Raw genomic sequence first — 18,438 nt, forward strand, 5'->3', positions numbered from 1 at the left:
ATCAATCCCGGCAAAATGTACAGTAGTTTGATAGACCGACTTGATGTGTCTCATCTTCCTACACTTAAAACCTTTAGGTTGAGGAAAAACACATAAATTACATAGGTAAAATTTACCACAGGATAAACACTAACCAAACATGTGTTCACCTCCGTAAGCTGCTTTGCACTCCTTTGTTGAATTATTTTTCACATTTCCACGAGAATGAAAACCATTATTAGACAAACGGAAGCCTCAGCGACATTGAGAATGCAGTTTATTAAAATGACTAGGCAAAGTATCAAAATTATTCACGGAGTGGAAATCATGCTCGTCCACTGCTTCACGATCAATACATGTCGTTTTAATTTTTTGATATTATCTTCTAGGTTTCTGAGGTACTTCTTTTTTTTAATTCGGGATATTTATACCGGCAATCAACCGATCTCGAAAATGAGTTTCCGATTGTCCTGTTTCTATAGTTCAAGTATACAGTATTTTAATTTATGATAAATTTGTCGTGTCATTTTATGAAACTTTGACCTCTCTCTGCATTCAAAGCTGGCACACTGGACATGAATAAGTAGTAACTCTCTGGGAGATTCATACAAGAGTGAAATTAGTTTGTCAGGAAGAGTCGGATTCTTTAATAGTTTATAAGCTTGTTCGCCGATGAACGTCGGGAGATAAGCTGTTAATTTAACATCTTTAGTATCGTTTCTAGTCGTGCATTAGATTTCGAAGTCTTCAAGGCCATCCCTAAATGAACTGATATCCGACTGTCCATGATCTGACCCCATTTCGACGACGGTGTGATAAGAAGAAGTACTCGAATTAATGTACTAACTAACGATTTCCGAAATAGTACTGTTTAAGGCAGGTGGAACTAGATGAGCACAAATGAACGTAATTTATTTGGAAATCATAGTCAGCGCGCGGCCATGTACAAAGGAATTATCAGTATATACAAATACCGTGCCTATTGCGTCCACCATGCTATGGTGAGGCTATCGGTTGAACTACATATACCGACTATCGACCTCTTGAAGCAAAGTCCTATCAGGTTGTAATCATGCAAGTTGAGCTTGAATTTATTAATCGTCGTGCAGGTATCTGCTTAGCTCAACACTTGTTACAACCAACATCTTTTCGACATGTATGAGATATTGAGCATAATCTTGTGATGCTACTTGACATCTCAAACACATACTGCTCGTGCTACGATTTATTCGCCTGTTGATAGCTACTTCGATTAATAGTCCTACAGATACCTGTAAACTTTACGTGAATGAACCATACAATCGAACCTCTTCAGTATGCAACGACTAAGATAAATCGAATATAACTAAATGTTGTTTTCTTACGGTGTCTAGATTGATTATTGTCGCAACCCTAAGAAAATGTTCCATCGGTGGTTCGTGAGAGACACGTTTCTGCATGAATGGCCAGCCTTAACTTAAAATGCGGTCAAGGGCGTGAGAGTGTTTAGTATTGTTCGATTTCAAGCATTGAGTAATAGACGAAATTCAGTGGTTTATCTGTGATAGTAAATGTGTTCAAAGCCATATCCATCCACTAAACTTTGTTCTCTAGGATCGATGAGTAAGTTGTAATGTTCGAGTACATTTAGATATTTGGTAGGGACCAGGATGTTATTGTTCGTGAAAATCTTGTATATGTGCTCTTTCAACTCTATGATTCCCCAAAACATGCCTTCCATCGATGGTGATAGGTTTTCGCGACATTGGGTAACCCTCGTTCTACTAATAAAAGAAACTAGACTGGTAGTGAATATTTCTTCATCTTAAACCCTAGTGAAAACAGTGGAGCGCGATGTTATCCCTAAAAACACACAAAGCCATTCAAAATCAAATATGAAATAATAGGAAATATAATACCTATACAAAATGGGGGAGTAAATGAACACTTGAGCCTTAATGTTCTGATATTTACCTAGATGTTTGTTGTCAACTCTTAACCAATCAACCTAGGTCGTTGTAAGGTCTACCGTTGTTCGAGTGCAGAGTGAACACTGCTTCCATTTAGTTGTAGATCATAATCCGAATAAATGCTCAGTTTCGCCCGACCATCGATTATGTGACAAACATTTGTGGAAGTATTAGTGATGTGAAACAGGCGAAAACTCTCCATGATCATTCCTCATATGTGTGTAAATAAAGTAATCAGAGTTACACCGTTTTAGGGCAATGCTAAACAGAATCGTTACGTTACATCCGTTTAGACCGCGTTCTAATGACCTTGAAATTCCGAGTAATTGAACTGGTGGATCTGACTTTGAGTGATCTCAGAAAGAGAGAAATAGTTGATTTAGCATATTATTTTCGAAAACACTACTCTTTCAGATAGGATATTAGAAACTTATTGTGAGCATTTTACAAACAATATGACATATATGGATAGTTAATGGGATAGTTCATGAAAAACCTATCTTAAGTTTGAAAACACTTTTTTTCTGTATTTTGTTTTAATGTTTAGTGGATGTCATTGATGAAATATAAAACGTAGTTACAGGTATTCGTGGTACCATTTCTGACACGAACTACAAATGTCATGTCGTCGTAGAAGTCATACAACTCCGGGTTATTTACAACCTAGAACTTTGGATGACCGGATTAGGGTGGGTCGTTTTGAACATGACTCTTTTTTTATTCAGTGTTACCATAAACAAGTATCACTGACTTATATTATCATTATTATCATCAGAGCTTTTGTTATCTGTTGTTGGTGAGACCCCTATCTAACTTACTTTTAATTATGTACGAGCAAGTTGAACGTATACAAGGCCCCTTACGTAGTGAAATGGTGGTACACAACTGAAGTTAACCTAAAGGGAATGGCTGCTCATATCCAACACTCAAGTTTCGGGTGAACGAACTCTGTATATGAAGTAAAAATGTCTCAGCATCGATATGGATAACAGCTGGACGTATAGAAAGTAGGGCTCGAAAACCTTCGGTTGCTGCCGCACAGCAGGGTCTCGTCTATTGATGACTCCTTGGCCATTGACTTTCTGGACAACAGGTAGCTCAATGTTATTCACGGCATATATATCTGCACTTTGGTGACTAGTATACATCATAATGCAATTAAGAGTATTTATGGCAACTACTGAAGTCTAGATCATTCAGCTAAGTTGTCCAGATCACTGTAAAGCTCTAAACTATCACCTTCATTTTTTATCGCTCTCCATATCCTGAAATTGTCAGTATATAACAAGACCAACGATAATAGGGAACTAGAAGAACCATTTACATACAGGAAGAAAAACACTGGTCCCAAAACTGTATGCTGAGGCACTCCGGTAAGCACAGTTTCTCAGCTAGTCAACTTTGAGTTCACTCGTACTCCTTGTTGACGCACAAGTAGGAAGTTTTTTATCTGCATTAATAGATTGCCGCCAACCCCGGCATTTCCTAACTTATATAACGGTCGGTTATAAGCAACTTTATCAAAAGCCGTGATAAAGTCGTTGTAGGCTACATCTTTAGGTAAATTTTGATTATAAGATTGCACCAACTTTCATGGGCTGCCAATAAGTTAGTAAGGCACAAATAGCCTGTTTTAAGGCCATGCTGCTTCTCAGAAACGACTCGGTTTTCACCAAGATACTTGAACAACTTTCTGAATGATCTTTTTTAAAAATGAAACGTTCAAGCTGCCTAAGCTTACGTGTCGATAGTTATCAGATTTGTGTCTCGTACCTGTTTTGAAGATAGGACTTACTGTGGCGTTCTTCCAGTCTTTTAGTGGTCTACCTTGGGTTTTTGGTAGATTCAAACATGTACTTAACGGCTTTGGAATACAACTTGCTAATTTCTTTGGTAACTAGGATGCGATTTATGGGGTCCTATGGATTAACCTATATCAGGCTCATTTAGCAGACTGAAGACATCGAGTCCCTTAGTGATTAAAGTTTGTCGGACTTCTTGGTGTGGTCCCAGGTATGTACGAACAGTAACTTTCGTGCACGAATTTCTAAGTACTTTCCAAGTCCTTTCAGAAGGGGATTATTTTTACATTGTCCAGTCTGCTCAAGATGCTGAGTGTATAATTTTCTGCATGTTTGCTTTCCCAACGTTCGGTTTGGCTTAAGCTAACAAATAGTTATTGATAACGACACAGGATTTGAAGACTAGAGATGCATGGTCACTTCTACCTATGGGTGGCATATAATTGGGCTTTGCGACGTTATCCTCATAATGGGTCAATATGAGATCTAGTAAACATGAGTTGTAGTTTGAGTCCTACCTTGTTGCTTCTTTCACATGATGTGCTATGGGTATACGTGATAACTGCATCAACTAGTTTCTGTTCAAAAGAATTTCTGACACCTCAGTCCTCAGATTCTTCTAGTCTACCGTAGGTGCACCAAAGTCTCCTAAGATCAAATGTCGGTTACCTGAAAATCATGTGTTGGGACGGTCTAGAGAAACTTCTTTTACCTCAGTCTAGACTGCAGTAGACCAAACCAATCATCAGCTCTTGTCTTTTGTATTTCAAGCTGCAACTAACCAGGTCGCACGTTCCACTTTTATGGGGTATGTTATCCGTAACGGTATATGGGATAGCATTTCTAGTGAAGAAAGTCACTTCTCCTCGTTTACACCTCTGAGTTTACTGAATCAGGCTCTCAAATAATTCAAAAGTAATGAATTTTATGCCAACACTATCAAATTATCAACCACATGTCCTGTAATCACGTGGTTGCTCCTGATTATTTGAAAATCAAGCAGTTGAAACTTAAGTTATACAACTTAATCCAGAATTTACTTATTCTAGTCTCTGGCTGCATGGATCTCAGTATGTTTAAAAGTTACCCCGGTGTTTTCATTTTCGGATAACTTTTGCCGTATTTATGTGCTGGTCATGCTATATTTTTATGTTGTGGGGAGTTATGCTCCAAAGTTGGCTTGATTCGTCATGCGAATTAAAAACTTTTAAGATGTATCTTCCATTTCACATGTTGTACGGCATCATTTGTGCATCTAAATGTGTTGTATATTATCAGGGATATTGATTCTGGATCTCAAATTTTTCATCTTGTTTTACCTAAATTTAGAATGTTTTGGTTTACGTCTGCTGATTAAAAGATGAATTTATTTAAGATCTGGTCTTTGCTGCCAGAATTTACAACAGTTGATCATATTGAAACTGAGAGGCTTCAGGTAGCGTGTGGATTCAATGCGACATGTTAAAAAATGTTATTTTATGATAAAAATATAAATCGTTGTGCTATAAACATAATTTTGAACTGCCTAACAAAATATGAAGGCAAATAAAGTTCATTAATTGCTGAGATATTTGTTACCGACCATAAGAATATGTATATGGCTCAGTGTCAAAATTGTTGTTTCGTGCTGATACACAACTTTAAGCTCAACTTAAAAAGCCAAACTATCTCTATGTGAGCCATAGTACAGGTTTATTAAAAGGATGAAGGTTCGTTCTATATAAATAGTGCAGCTCTTTGTAATGAAACATTCACTTTTAGCAATTATTTCGTTAATTAACGTAGGATCCCAGAAAATGTACTTTGATTTAGGCTTGTTATGGCTCTTATACAGTGCTATTTCTTTTGTTTGACTCTGCTTGTAACAGTCAAAAATAGTAAATTATTGAAATTTCATCTAGAATTATCGTTTCGAGTACCATCAAATGACATCAATCAGACAATTATTTGCTCTGCTCAATATTAAAAAGGTTAATCAAGACCTGGGAAAGTTCTAAATAAATGATGAGATGCATGTATACTCCTTGATGAAAATAATGTGTCTACATATTTATATCGGTTGACAGGCAACTGTTTCTCAAGAAGATGTGTCACAAGCGTCACAGCTCTAAAGATGCAGGGAGGTACATGTCTCTTAGAATTCGTAAAGCAACGTTATTTATCGAGTATGTTGTTCAGCCTCATTAAAATGTCAAAAAACAAGAAATATCCGGAATCTGACTGATATTGAGTTTTTAGACACGTGATATTCAGCATAACACTTGTGATTGAACAATGTAAAACTGCAAGCTATGTTAGACCTGTTATGGTCTATTTATGTCATCCTATTTATGCATCATAACTGCAGTAATTATTTTGTGAGAGTTCCAAACGTTTCATAGAAAAGTTAACAGTTCCTTGACTGGGTGATATTTATTAAACGTCCACTTGAATGGTGACCAAGCTACTTTTATTAATTATAAAACTTCCCACAGCTACGTTTTTAGACTGAATTCCCTCATCGAGATACTTTATGGTGTAATCATGATAAACAAACAAATAGTCCAACAAATTTTTATGTAGTCACGCGAATGGTAAGAGCAATTCGCACTTATTAAATCTGAATTTGTTTTGCACCGATTTTCTTATACTTAAACTTTAGAGAATTAAAAGTATGTATATAAATCTATTCATTCAGTGCTACATTTATTTTTTTTATCATAGGACGACTATCGCTATAATTATCGAGGATCAAGGTACTCAAGGTACGTTTTTTTTAGCATGATCTTAAATGTTTTCAAATGAACAAAATAGCAAAATATTGTAAACAATTGTCACAAATTCCCCTAAATTCCATTTAAAAGGCTAGAATAACAAATATTTACGGCAAATATGTTTCATTTTTCTCATTTGACAGTTTTTTGAGTGCTACTGTTTGATGAAAGTTTCATTTTAGTTATTTAATTTCAGGTTTCACTAGTTGTTTTTACCTCATACATTTTTCTTAGTTTGATATAAAACAATTTCATCCATTTTATTGTAACTCAAGTGCAAACCACATATATGAAAACATAATCACATAACGTATAACGCTATTATTAGATGTAAGATATTTCTATTTCGGTACATTTGTTATGAAATACTCAGTATTTTAATCAAAACATTAAAAACTGCAAAAATCTGGGTGATTTTATTTTTTATTTAATATAAGTTTATGGTTTCGTAATCGTGTTATCGTTTGTTTTTTTAAAACGCTTTTAAAGGCGCTATCAACCAAATTATGACGACTTCTACGCACGTCCGCCTTCTGTATATCAGCCTGTAGAACCCTATTATCCTAGGTGAGTATACCATTTCAGCATATCAATATGAATTCATCGACATACAGGAATGTTTTCGACGTTTCGCTTAAAGTATCGGTATCTGTAAACAAAGTACATTTTTGTATTCATGGGATAACATATAACATTAATTTACTAATGTTCTGTGTCTATTCATCTATTGCTCAGGAGTCTTATACAACGATCTATCTGTTTGGGGCTGTACAGTCTAGAACCTATAAATATACTTCCATGGTGTTTACTAAATACGTAAAAAATTCTAAAAACCCGTTTTAACCAAAAACGTCTATCTCTGGAAAATTGTACAGAAAACATGATACGGAGAGCAGACGTTTCACTTTGCTCAAACACATCCTTTTATCTTGAAAGATATTCTATCTTCTTGCTTGCTTGAGACTTTTGAGATGGCTGTCCAACAACTACTTGAGAAAATTAACTAAAGTGTTTCGCGAAATTTGTGAACGGAATTCTCTAAATTTATAAGACATAAATGCTACGATTAATGTTTTGTTGGTAAAAATCACATTGATTTTTTCTGTTTGCATGTAGTGTTACTAAATGTTAACCGGACACCATGTTGCGAACAAACTGTTCATAAGTCTATCCAATGTACCATTGCACACGAGAATGTAGCAGATGGTTATGCTATACCATACTTGAATTGAATAAACCTATATTGTTTTTGAAGTAGAATATTTTAGAAGCCTAGAAACATGTTAGGAGAGATTTATATACTCATGGATATTAGGATTTTATTCACAAAGTTTATGAGTTGATGACACAGATATTGAAACCAGAGTGGTAAACTTTTGATAACCTTAACATCGTTTGGGTCATACGCATCTGTAGTTCAGTTACGTTTGAATTATTACTTATTTATTAAAACACCAGAATAATTATTTTATAAAACCTTAGTCAGTAAGTGTTCATCTAGCTCAGTCTTATTGATTGGTTTGAAATATTTGTTGTTATCAAGTAGCAGAACTTTTCTTTTGAGTGCTTTTCAAGATGTGAAATAGATATACTTCTGTTACATTCTATATGGCTCGATTAATCATCCCTTTAGTTTGCTAGAAGGCAAGTTTATGGTTCTATTTTTGATTTTCGATAAGAATGGTTATGATTCACTTGAAGTTCTGAAAAACCCAATTTGACTGAAACTGTAAATGTTCATGGATTTTGTGACTGGTGGACTTTTGGCTGCAAAATTGTTTTGTCTCAAACAAGTCCCTCGGTTGTAAGGGAGTGGAAAAACTGGCACTCAGTAAGAAATATAACTAGTGAAACGATTAAAAGCCACCTCCTAAATTAACAAGCAAGATAATTTTGATGAAGTTCAACTTATTAGATTATATACGTTTGTATATTCTGTAAGTCACATATTTTGTGTATTTTTTATGTAAGTTGATTAGCAGTTAGCGCATACGGTAAAACACTCCCGAAAAATCTATTTGTACCGTAAGTTATATGTCTCACTTTCTCTGCATTTTAACAGGCCTCGTGAATCCTACTACGTTCGTCCGCCTTCAGTTTATCAGCCTACAGAAACACTTTATCCTGGGTGAGTACTTTAGTTCTTCGTAAGAAGAGGTCATAATAGTAATACACCATTGTTTTGACTAAAACTCACCGATTATCTTGGTTTTTTTCGATTTTGTGCTCTGAGTGAGTTACATCTATTTGTTAACGTAATTAAATTATAATAACCTTTTTAGACCAGGTCCTATCAGTTTGTTGCTATCATTAGTGTTTGGAAGAAAGGAGGGGGATCAGGGAAAACAGTTATGTAACTAACGTTTGCCTTAAAAGGTTTTAAAAATCTGTCAGGAACTGAAAATGAGCATATGGTTGATCTTTTTAACGAAGAACAGTTTCATTTTAAGAAGAACTATGCATCAATTTTTATGGTTTGATGAATAACTATGTAAACTGGAGTAAATATTATGACACATGGCGCTTTCCTAAACATTTAAGCCTGTTGTCAGACAAGCAACTGCATGAAAATTCATTTTGATAAAGAAGAACTAGTTCAAAACGAAGGTCATTACTGTGGTAATTCCATTCTAGAGACTATGTGAAGTAAATTGTGTACAACTACGGTCGTCCATAAGGCGTCCAGTATTCAGACAAATTTCTCGAATATCCCATAATGATAAAAAGTTCTAAATCAAAAGCGGAAAATCTTTTAGTGATTAATATTTGGTGGGTCGAGCAGAATGAAGGTGATCAGTCAACTACACTTTCTACAACTAATTTAACCAACTTATTGAAATTAATCCCTTTCGTTAACGACAGTTATTTTATATGCTCGTTCGGATAATGTTGTTGCTTCAGATGCACATTACTCAATAAATCGTAGCACTTTAGGGATGCCCCTTTTTTCTAACCAGAAACAAATTCTACAATGAACTGCATGTTCTTTTTTATGTCCGAATTGATATTCTTTGTGTTTTGGTTATAAGAATTTATAGGATTTCAAAGATTATTTATGAGGCTTAATGAGTTAAACGTATAATATATGTAGTAAAATTTCTGAAACATTTTATTCATAAACCCTAATACTAAAGGGTGTGGCTTTCATTCTAAAACGTAAAAATCCTTATTTCACAGATGCTGAAGCATTACATCTTGAATTATAAATCAATTTTTCAAAACAGTGTCCTCTTCATAATCTGGTGATAAAAGTTCCACATTTCACTTTTTCTTTTCTGAAGGCCTATGCCAAATAGTTATCAGCGTCATAGTTATGCTCAACCTGTTTCTTATCAGCCTGTTTATCCATCATATCGCGAGTAAGTATTTTGGGTTTAATGGTCGTAAAAAATGAACTAATTTATTAAACTAATTACTGTGGCTTATATTTCTCTTAGTTTGACTGTTTCTAGTGTTGCTTGACTATTAATAGTTTTCATTTCTTTCACAAACCTAAATGAGGCCTGCTATTAGTTGTACTTTTTAAACTTTGCTTTCTTAAATTATCTAACACTTCTGGCTTGTTTGACTTTTTAAGGATGCCTGTTATTCAAAAAAATTCACACTTTAAAAACGGAGAAGGTTATAATCTGATGATAAGCGAATCCACTGAAGGTGTTACCGAATTTTTTCTTAGCTCCAGAATAATTCTTTCCAGAAGCGTAGTTTATTCTGTTATACAAAGGAATAGATGGTACATAAAAATAGGCAATGAGGTTAGTTAATAATGAGCAGCGGATTAACATAATACGAGTTTTGAATATCGTTTATTGAAACCGTTTAACTATTTATGTAGGATCAGAAGTGACTGTTGTTCTTGGTAGAACACTAGTTATTTGGTGTCACTGAATCATAGAAGGTATTAGTGTAATCGTGTCTAGTAAATATGTAGTTCCCGAATGGAAGTGAGATTGAATATACTTTGAGTAAATCAAAATACATCCAAAACTATATTTTATTTTTAGTGAAACAATAAAGTTGAAGGTGAACAGCTTATAATATATATTTTATAGGATGGAAACTACATGTTTAATAGAAACAGGGGAGGTCAGACCAAAACAATGACCTTTGACTTAAGTCATATTGGTATGTACAGGTTACCTAGTTAGGGTTCGCATAATGACGGAGATCATTCGGTATTTTGACTTGAAATAAGACACTGTGGTGAAGATACATTTAGTTCTTACTTTAATTTATATCATGACTGCTAATATCCCTTTATTCTCACTTCTTTACTTCGTCCTTTCAAAACCATATTCTTAATGCTCAGCCTCTATAGATATCATTGCTACTACATTTTTTAGATTATTTTCCGATTCCTGTTACTTTCAACTTGGGCTAGTTCAATTTTGTGGCAGGCTTCATGAATATTATGAATGACAGACGAACTGAGACTTAAATGATCAGACATCGGTTGCCCTATATTTTTATAAATTAATATTTTAAGATTTATTGGTATTATACTAAGGTGGAGTGAGGTTATGACAATCTTAATTATAACAGTATATTAAAGTTCTCTAGTAGTTTTATCCTCCATCCTTTTTTTATGGATACTTGATATTGACCAAGTTATCAGTTTTATAGTTAAATGTTGTGTAACGTTGAAGATAGAGTGGGTGGTTACCCGTCATATAGTGGGATCTTTGACTGTCATATACTTCTTGTAAGGAGATTCTTTGTTTGTGTTTATATTTGTTAATACAATAGAATTTTCGTAATTGAATGCTCTAACTGTAGCACTGTATGACTATTATCACAAATCTTTTAGAGATGTGTACGCTCCGAGCACCTATTCGTCGTATCCACGTCGTCGTTCAATGTCTAACAATCCTCTGATAGACCCTGAGTGAGTTGTTTATTTGAGAGTATTATGATCTTATAAACCATTTATATGCGCTCTCTTCGGACACGATTTAATCGGTAAACACATTGATGTACTTTTTAACTAAATAGGCTAACTTCGGAAAGCTACTCAATAGTTTGTCTTTCAAAACAGTGTATTCTATGCGTTAAGGTCAGTTACCAGTTCTATTACTGTCAGTGTTTTGAGTTGACTATGAATGTGCGTTTTATGCGATTCTTGAGATACTAACTGTTAATCATTAGATTTTCACTTAAAATGTTGACAATCTTCAGAAGTCTTTGATCAGTTGACGAGCACTTTTTGTTAAAATTCTGTGGATGAGTTATGGTGTTCAAAATATGATTTATCTTCACAAAGTTTGTATCCGACTATCGGGGTGCCCTAAATAGACTATTTGAAGCCGAATGGATACTAGGATGGGTCGTGTGGTTACGTTTTAGTTGCTAAACGTTTCATATATGGAAATGTTAAGCTGGCTATGGAGGAGTCATTTAAATATTAAAATATTTGCCTTGTAACTTATGGTTTAAAATTCCTTACATAAAGTGTACAACCTTTTATTTGTAGAGATCAGAAATTGTTCACCAAAGATAGTATCATATCTAAACAAAAATAAGACCTAGTGTCTTTTGATGCTGTTAAATTTTTATTGCCGAAAAAGTCGACTAAATTTTGTAGATGTACCTCTGGGATTTTAAATATAGCCACTTTTCGGGAAGTGTGAATTCGATTATTTAACTGATGTTTGTTGCTTAGGTCAACTCCTAATAATTTAATTATTTAACAGTCCGAATCAAATTGTTAATGTAGTGCAAATGCATTTTCATATTCTTTTTATCGTTTAATACAGCCTCCGGTATGTAATTATATCCTACAATCTGTTATGGAGTCCCGTAGGAATGCATTTGAAAATGTGGTGATGATGCCTAGCCCCCTTATCGTTCTAAACTTCGTCAACAAAGATATTTGGATAGAAATAATTCTTTGATAGATGGAACTAACTCTTTACAGTTTTCACAGTGTTTTAATCTGAGGAAAAGCACGGAATATAAAATAGGGAGATAATTACTAAATTTATCAGATCTGTACCAAGAATGGCATTGGTTTGTTATTTGATTGTTTGATTCGAAATGAACTCATAAAATTGGACCTTTATGATATTTATATTTTTTGCGTTTTGCATTTTTCCATCTCGAAATCTAAATAGCACGATTTCCAATAATGGCAATACACTTTCCTATTCTCCGCGTACATACCCAAGGGTTCAGATTTACCATACGTAAGCGAATTTACATTTCCGTTCTTAACATATTTTTATTTAGAAGAACAGTTTTGTACAAGATAGAATCTTCTATAATACATAAACCAATTTTAGCCAAATGTAATCGTTGGGTTTTTAAAGTCGTGGTTACAGCGGTAATGTATGTGGATTTCTTATCACACTTAAGTCACTGATAAAATACTTTGGTTATGCAAATATGGAGCTTGACAAGTTTATTTATTACTTAATTTTATATTCATTGAAACTTCGGTGAAAGTATTTCGCTTAAACATTCCAGGCTATATAGAACTTATTGTGATTGTACAAAATGACACGTGATTAAAGTCAATTAAGACTCATATTTCTTTTATGAAATTGCTATCCTGCAGAAGTGAGGGACTAGAATACTGATGAAGGCTTTTTTAGTGTTGCTTACTATGTGAAAGAATAGATCCTGTTGTTCATGTCAAGCATACTGAAATCAATATAAAAGTTAATATACAAATCCCTTAACCGTAGATTTAGCTTCTTACCACCAAAATGTTGTGAACTAAATGAATAGTTTCATAAGACAATAGAACAAGCTAGAACAGAAACTCAATGGTTTTACAAACGAAATAAAATTAAGAAAGAAGTCCGTTAGTGATCTCTATAAATTATTGTAATATATAGTTCCAGCTTGCTCTTTAGTAAACACCAAACATTACTGGGTAATTGACTGGCGTTTTTTTATGAAATATGAATTATAATCCTTTTTTCTTACTCGTATTATGCCTTGTGATCGTCATCAGTTTTAGTTTAAAACCCCATACTTAAGTTATTTTCTACAAGTATTTCTAGAGATTCTTAAAATAATGGTTTCAAAGGAATGTTTGTAATTTCATGTTGACTATAAAAATGTAGTCTGGCAAATGTAATAATACCTTGCTTAAGATAGTCTACAAACTCTTATTACTATCAAAAAATAAAGAAACTTAAAGAGGAATTACAATTTAATTCATGTAGCCTATCGAATATCTCTTTATTAATACAAAATATTTACTACTATGAATTACTGTGTCTTCGATCTACCTATTTATCCTTTCAAGTGCAGCTTTCATTACTCATAAGCATACATATAAAAACCATATGATTCTTTTTTATTTGTTTTCATTTAGTTTATGAAATAAACACATTAAATAAAGATTAACATAATTAATCTTGTCCATGAGACAAGTTTAACTGACTGAAAAATCATCAGCTAACATATGGGATGTCTTAGTTGTCATGTATCTAGAGACTTCATGAGTCAAAAGTGTCATTTTTAAAATTTCATTTTCATCTGATGGAACACATTTACTATATCAAAGATATACTTGTTTAACAATACCGAATAGCATACATTTTTAAAAGATTAAGGCCATCGTAGAGAACTTTTTTGTACTTGATGGATGAACAGTTAAGGGTGACTCAATTAATAACCATTCTACTTATTTTAAACTTGACTGTTTGGATTTAACATGACTGGGCAAACTATTGCTCAAAATATCATTTCCAAAGGTCTATTTTAAGATCATTTTAGAAAAACGTAAGATTACATATTAAAATCTTAGAAGATATTAAATTATTTATATTGTATAGATTGGTCCTCATTGATTAGAATATATTCTAATTAGTCAGACAATTATGTTCCTGTTATTGACTGGTTTCAGTTATTAAGAATGCTTAGTTATAACATTTCGATAAAGTGACATGGTTAACACTTGGTTGTGTGGGAAAATGTTGGTTTCACTAACAAATTATACATGTACGTATTTTAACTAAAAGAATTTCGGGACTTCATATGTGTTGTATCGTGTATTACTAGCTCTTTACTAGAATATTTTTATACGCCTTGGTTATTTGATTTTCTCATGAAAAGTGCGATATTTGATACTAATAAGTAGTTTTCTGCCTACTTATCTAAATCTAAAGAAGATCAGACAAACTGGCTGAAACATGCAATATAAACAATTTTTTCTTGTAAAGGCTTTTTCATTTCATTTAATTTTTTTTAACGTTTGCAGAAGGAATACAAACGATGGGTACTATTAATAAAGAGGATACACATCTTCTGGTTTCTGTTTAAACCATGTTGAGTTTTGGTGAGCGTTATTTAAATCAACTGTTAAAACTAGAGAAAAATTATTGTTTCATAGTTAAATATTCACAAATTAGTTGATCAAATGTTTTGTAGATCTCACTATTGGAAGGTTCAAAACACTGAAACAATCCACATACCATTTGCTAATATTGCCATTAGTTTAAGACATAAGTTTTCGTTTTCTCAGTTAGCATTAAAACGTTATCGCGAACATTAGTTCAGTCAATATTTCTGGACACTATCGGCTGAATACAGTTAAAATAAAAGCTATAAAACAACTAGATGTCTAGCATGTATGAATGTTTCGTTCTATTGAAGGAATGGAGAAAACTGAAATTTATGGAGTTGTTGTTAATCTGTTTACCCGGTGAACGAGAGAAAACTTTACTGGTTAACTTTCATTTCTACTAATGCTCATAAACAATCATCATATCAATGTATTTATGTGTCCTGAAAACTTGAATATTTGGGAAGTATATTTAAATCATGTACATTTCAGATCCTTCTGTTGAAAATGAACCATTACGATTTAAAAATAAAAGTAAATTAAGTATAATCGGTACTCAGACTGGAAATTGAGTTGTGTAAAACAATTTATACAAATTCAGGGATAAAAATTATTCTAAAATAATTGATATGTTCAAAGTTATGCTTAGTTCTAGCAATTAAATGTTTACTTTACTCTTTTATTCATGCACAATTACTCCATAAGTTTTTAATCTTCAGAATGTTTTGAAGAGTAAGTATTATTCTATATACAACATATTTTATTCGGGAATTAACAGAATATTTTATAATTAAATCAAATATTTTTTTGACAAAACGAGCAATTTAATGTTAATTTATGGTACGTTTAGAGAAAGTTGAATACACATTAAATTATTGTTCAAATGAAAAACGTGTCATATAGTGAACACTTCATTCTCTATTAATCTCTGTTTTTTCTTCATTTTTAATAATGCCTACCTAGTATACTGTAATAAGATAACAACCAAGTTAGATTGATAGATTCAATGGATGTTGAAATCTTAATTTTAAGTTATGATGAGACATCTAAATAGTGAAAATTCCCATTTTGACATTTTATAAATAAAGAAGGAACGAATTGGGCGAAGAAATTTCTTCTCAAAGAAACCTTTAAATGGGTTTGATTGGAAGACATTTCAATTCCAAAAATATATTTTTACACTAGGAACGATTCTTGATATGATCGAATCATATTTTCGTTAGCTCCTACTTAAAGGTTGTACTCATGGGTGTTACGAATAGAAGTACTAATTTTGAATAAAAATAAGTATTGAAAAAATATTGCAAAAGCTGGATTTTGGTATCTGAAAAGATTTATGCAGTGATTATATTCAGCAAGTAACTACATGAGGAAATGTGATATATATAATATCGGGTTCAGTCCTTAGTCTAGATATTTAAATACAAAAGCACTCATTCAATTCAAAATAAATAAGTGCAGAAAGTAAACAGACGATTGATTTCCAGGCTGCTTTTACTTCATCGAGTTATTTTCTATTCAGAAGTGAATCGGATTTCTGTTTAGTTTTATTTATTCACACTCTACACTTAAGAGACAGAAAAATTCAGCCTGATAGAAATCTGTCAGTTGTTTTTATGATTTCTATTATATATGTAGACAATCGATTGACCCCAAATATGTTTCTTTTTCGATCTTGGTTCTTGACGAGAGTGATGACTAATGTTAGTGCTTATTTATTTCTTCGTTCTAAATTGTGCTTTAATACTACAGTCAGGTACTAAGCCGTCGCATGGTTAAATCGAGTTTGAAACACACTTCAGTATCTGAACGCTATGTCGAAATGTTTACCACATGCTCATTTAGGTGTTCACTTAAAGTAATCTTATATTCCAAAACTAATTATTATTATCTGATAATACATTATCCATTAAATAACTTACAAAAGAGAAGAATTCTTAATAATCTTATAAACTTTCGGAGGCGTGTAAAGATGTAAATCTTACATAATTTTGATGCCAAAAACTATAAAAAGGATAGTCAAAAACCAATGTATTTTACGGAAAATTTACATTCAGAGAGTGGATTGTAAAATATTTTCACATAGATGTCTTGAAGGTATCTTCTAGATCTAGTGAAAAACTATCACTACATTTTTGGCAACACTTGTAAAGGTCTACGTTGCTTGTTTGAGTATTATCATTGGAGAAATAAGCACATAAAATGTTAAGATGAGGCGATATATATTGAAAATTAATTTTATATTTAAAGTGTTATTTTATTTTTCTTAGATTTTGAGGAGGCTATAGACCCAATTAAGATGAATTTTGATCAGTAGTGTAAAAAATTTGTTCAAAGTAAAGAGAATAAAATGCATAAGAAAACACTATATAAATGATTGAGTTATCAGAAGTTGGACACTATAGTAACATATCCAGAATGTATAAAGAAACACTAATACGATTTTTATACTGCTGTGTTAATAATTATTAATTCTGTTTTGGTTATTCGAATTCGAAAGTAAACATAAGATTTATCATTGTGTTAGAATCAAAGTTAATAGATATTTACTATCAATGTTTGATACTTTGAAAATCAGTTAAATAAAACAGGTTTTATGTAAGTGTTACCTAAACAATATAGAATATAGTAGTCATGAGATAATTGTCATAAACAAAAGGTTCCGTAACAATATTTTTCCCATATTTTTGTACTAAGAAACAGTAAATATTTCTCAAAATACTTATCTGAAGAAATTTTGTAAGCATTATTATTCTATATATATTTATATAATTATTCTTTTTAAATCATAATTACTTTTTATGGAATTTATAACTATAATATAATCACTTTCTTTTAGATTAAGAAATATATCACGAGATGCTTTGATCATACTCTGAACATAAACCTTTTTGAATAATGTATAATTAAAAATGAGCTTATAAGCAAGAATTTTAAAATTTCTTTATATTTAAATACATTTTTTTGACATCTTTTTCTTTTTTTTGAATTTGTTATATAATCATATGAAGATGAATACATGAACTGTTGTTTTAATGAAAAGATGTAACATAAATATTTATGTTCATCATCTAGGCAACTAACTATTAATGTTAACTTGAATAAAGAATGAAAATTTAAAGGATTTTTTTGAATAAAGAACTATCGTATGTTTACTGTTAAATAATGAATTAATTCCAATAAAATATTTAAGAAATTAAATTATTTTGTTTGTCAGTATTAATTTATTCTCATGTGATAAGAGTAACATCTATTGTATTATACGTACAATAATTATTTCTAGATACATTGAATTATAAATACTTAAAACTCTGCAACTGAATACTTTAGGATAATTAAAGGCCTAATAATTAAATTCTGTTGTTCAGAGTACAGTTCACATATCGCTTATTGATTACCTAGGTAAATATACTAAGTTCAGTGGTAATGAAATGACCAGTATATAAGAACAGTGAAAAAGGACAGAGATGGGCTATATTTAAAGTTTTATACAATTAGAGTTAGGGGTCAGATGGTTGACAAATAAAATGACAAAAATGTAGAGATGCTGATCATACTTGAGTTTAATTAAAAGTTTATTTTTATGTAAGTGGTTTATTCTGCTCCATGCAATAATTTTCAATGCTTCACTGAGATTAATTAGAGATAAATAGTGTCTTATT

General features: G+C 32.2%; 1 protein-coding gene across 1 annotated transcript; it reads left to right on the forward strand.

The window, feature by feature from the left end:
- The first annotated feature begins 2,243 nt into the window (after positions 1 to 2,243).
- On the forward strand, positions 2,244 to 18,210 carry MS3_00004181 (uncharacterized protein). The gene is made up of 11 exons (XM_051212079.1): positions 2,244 to 2,433; positions 2,476 to 2,617; positions 6,434 to 6,474; positions 6,973 to 7,050; positions 8,546 to 8,611; positions 9,765 to 9,842; positions 11,291 to 11,368; positions 12,594 to 12,665; positions 14,693 to 14,770; positions 15,482 to 15,508; positions 17,616 to 18,210. Exons 2-9 carry the CDS (start codon positions 2,546 to 2,548, stop codon positions 14,718 to 14,720), a joined length of 513 nt encoding a protein of 170 aa, XP_051072216.1. The 5' UTR covers positions 2,244 to 2,433; positions 2,476 to 2,545; the 3' UTR covers positions 14,721 to 14,770; positions 15,482 to 15,508; positions 17,616 to 18,210.
- The last annotated feature ends 228 nt before the right edge of the window (positions 18,211 to 18,438 follow it).

Source organism: Schistosoma haematobium, chromosome ZW (assembly GCF_000699445.3).
Source record: "Schistosoma haematobium chromosome ZW, whole genome shotgun sequence".
NCBI lineage: Eukaryota > Metazoa > Platyhelminthes > Trematoda > Strigeidida > Schistosomatidae > Schistosoma > Schistosoma haematobium.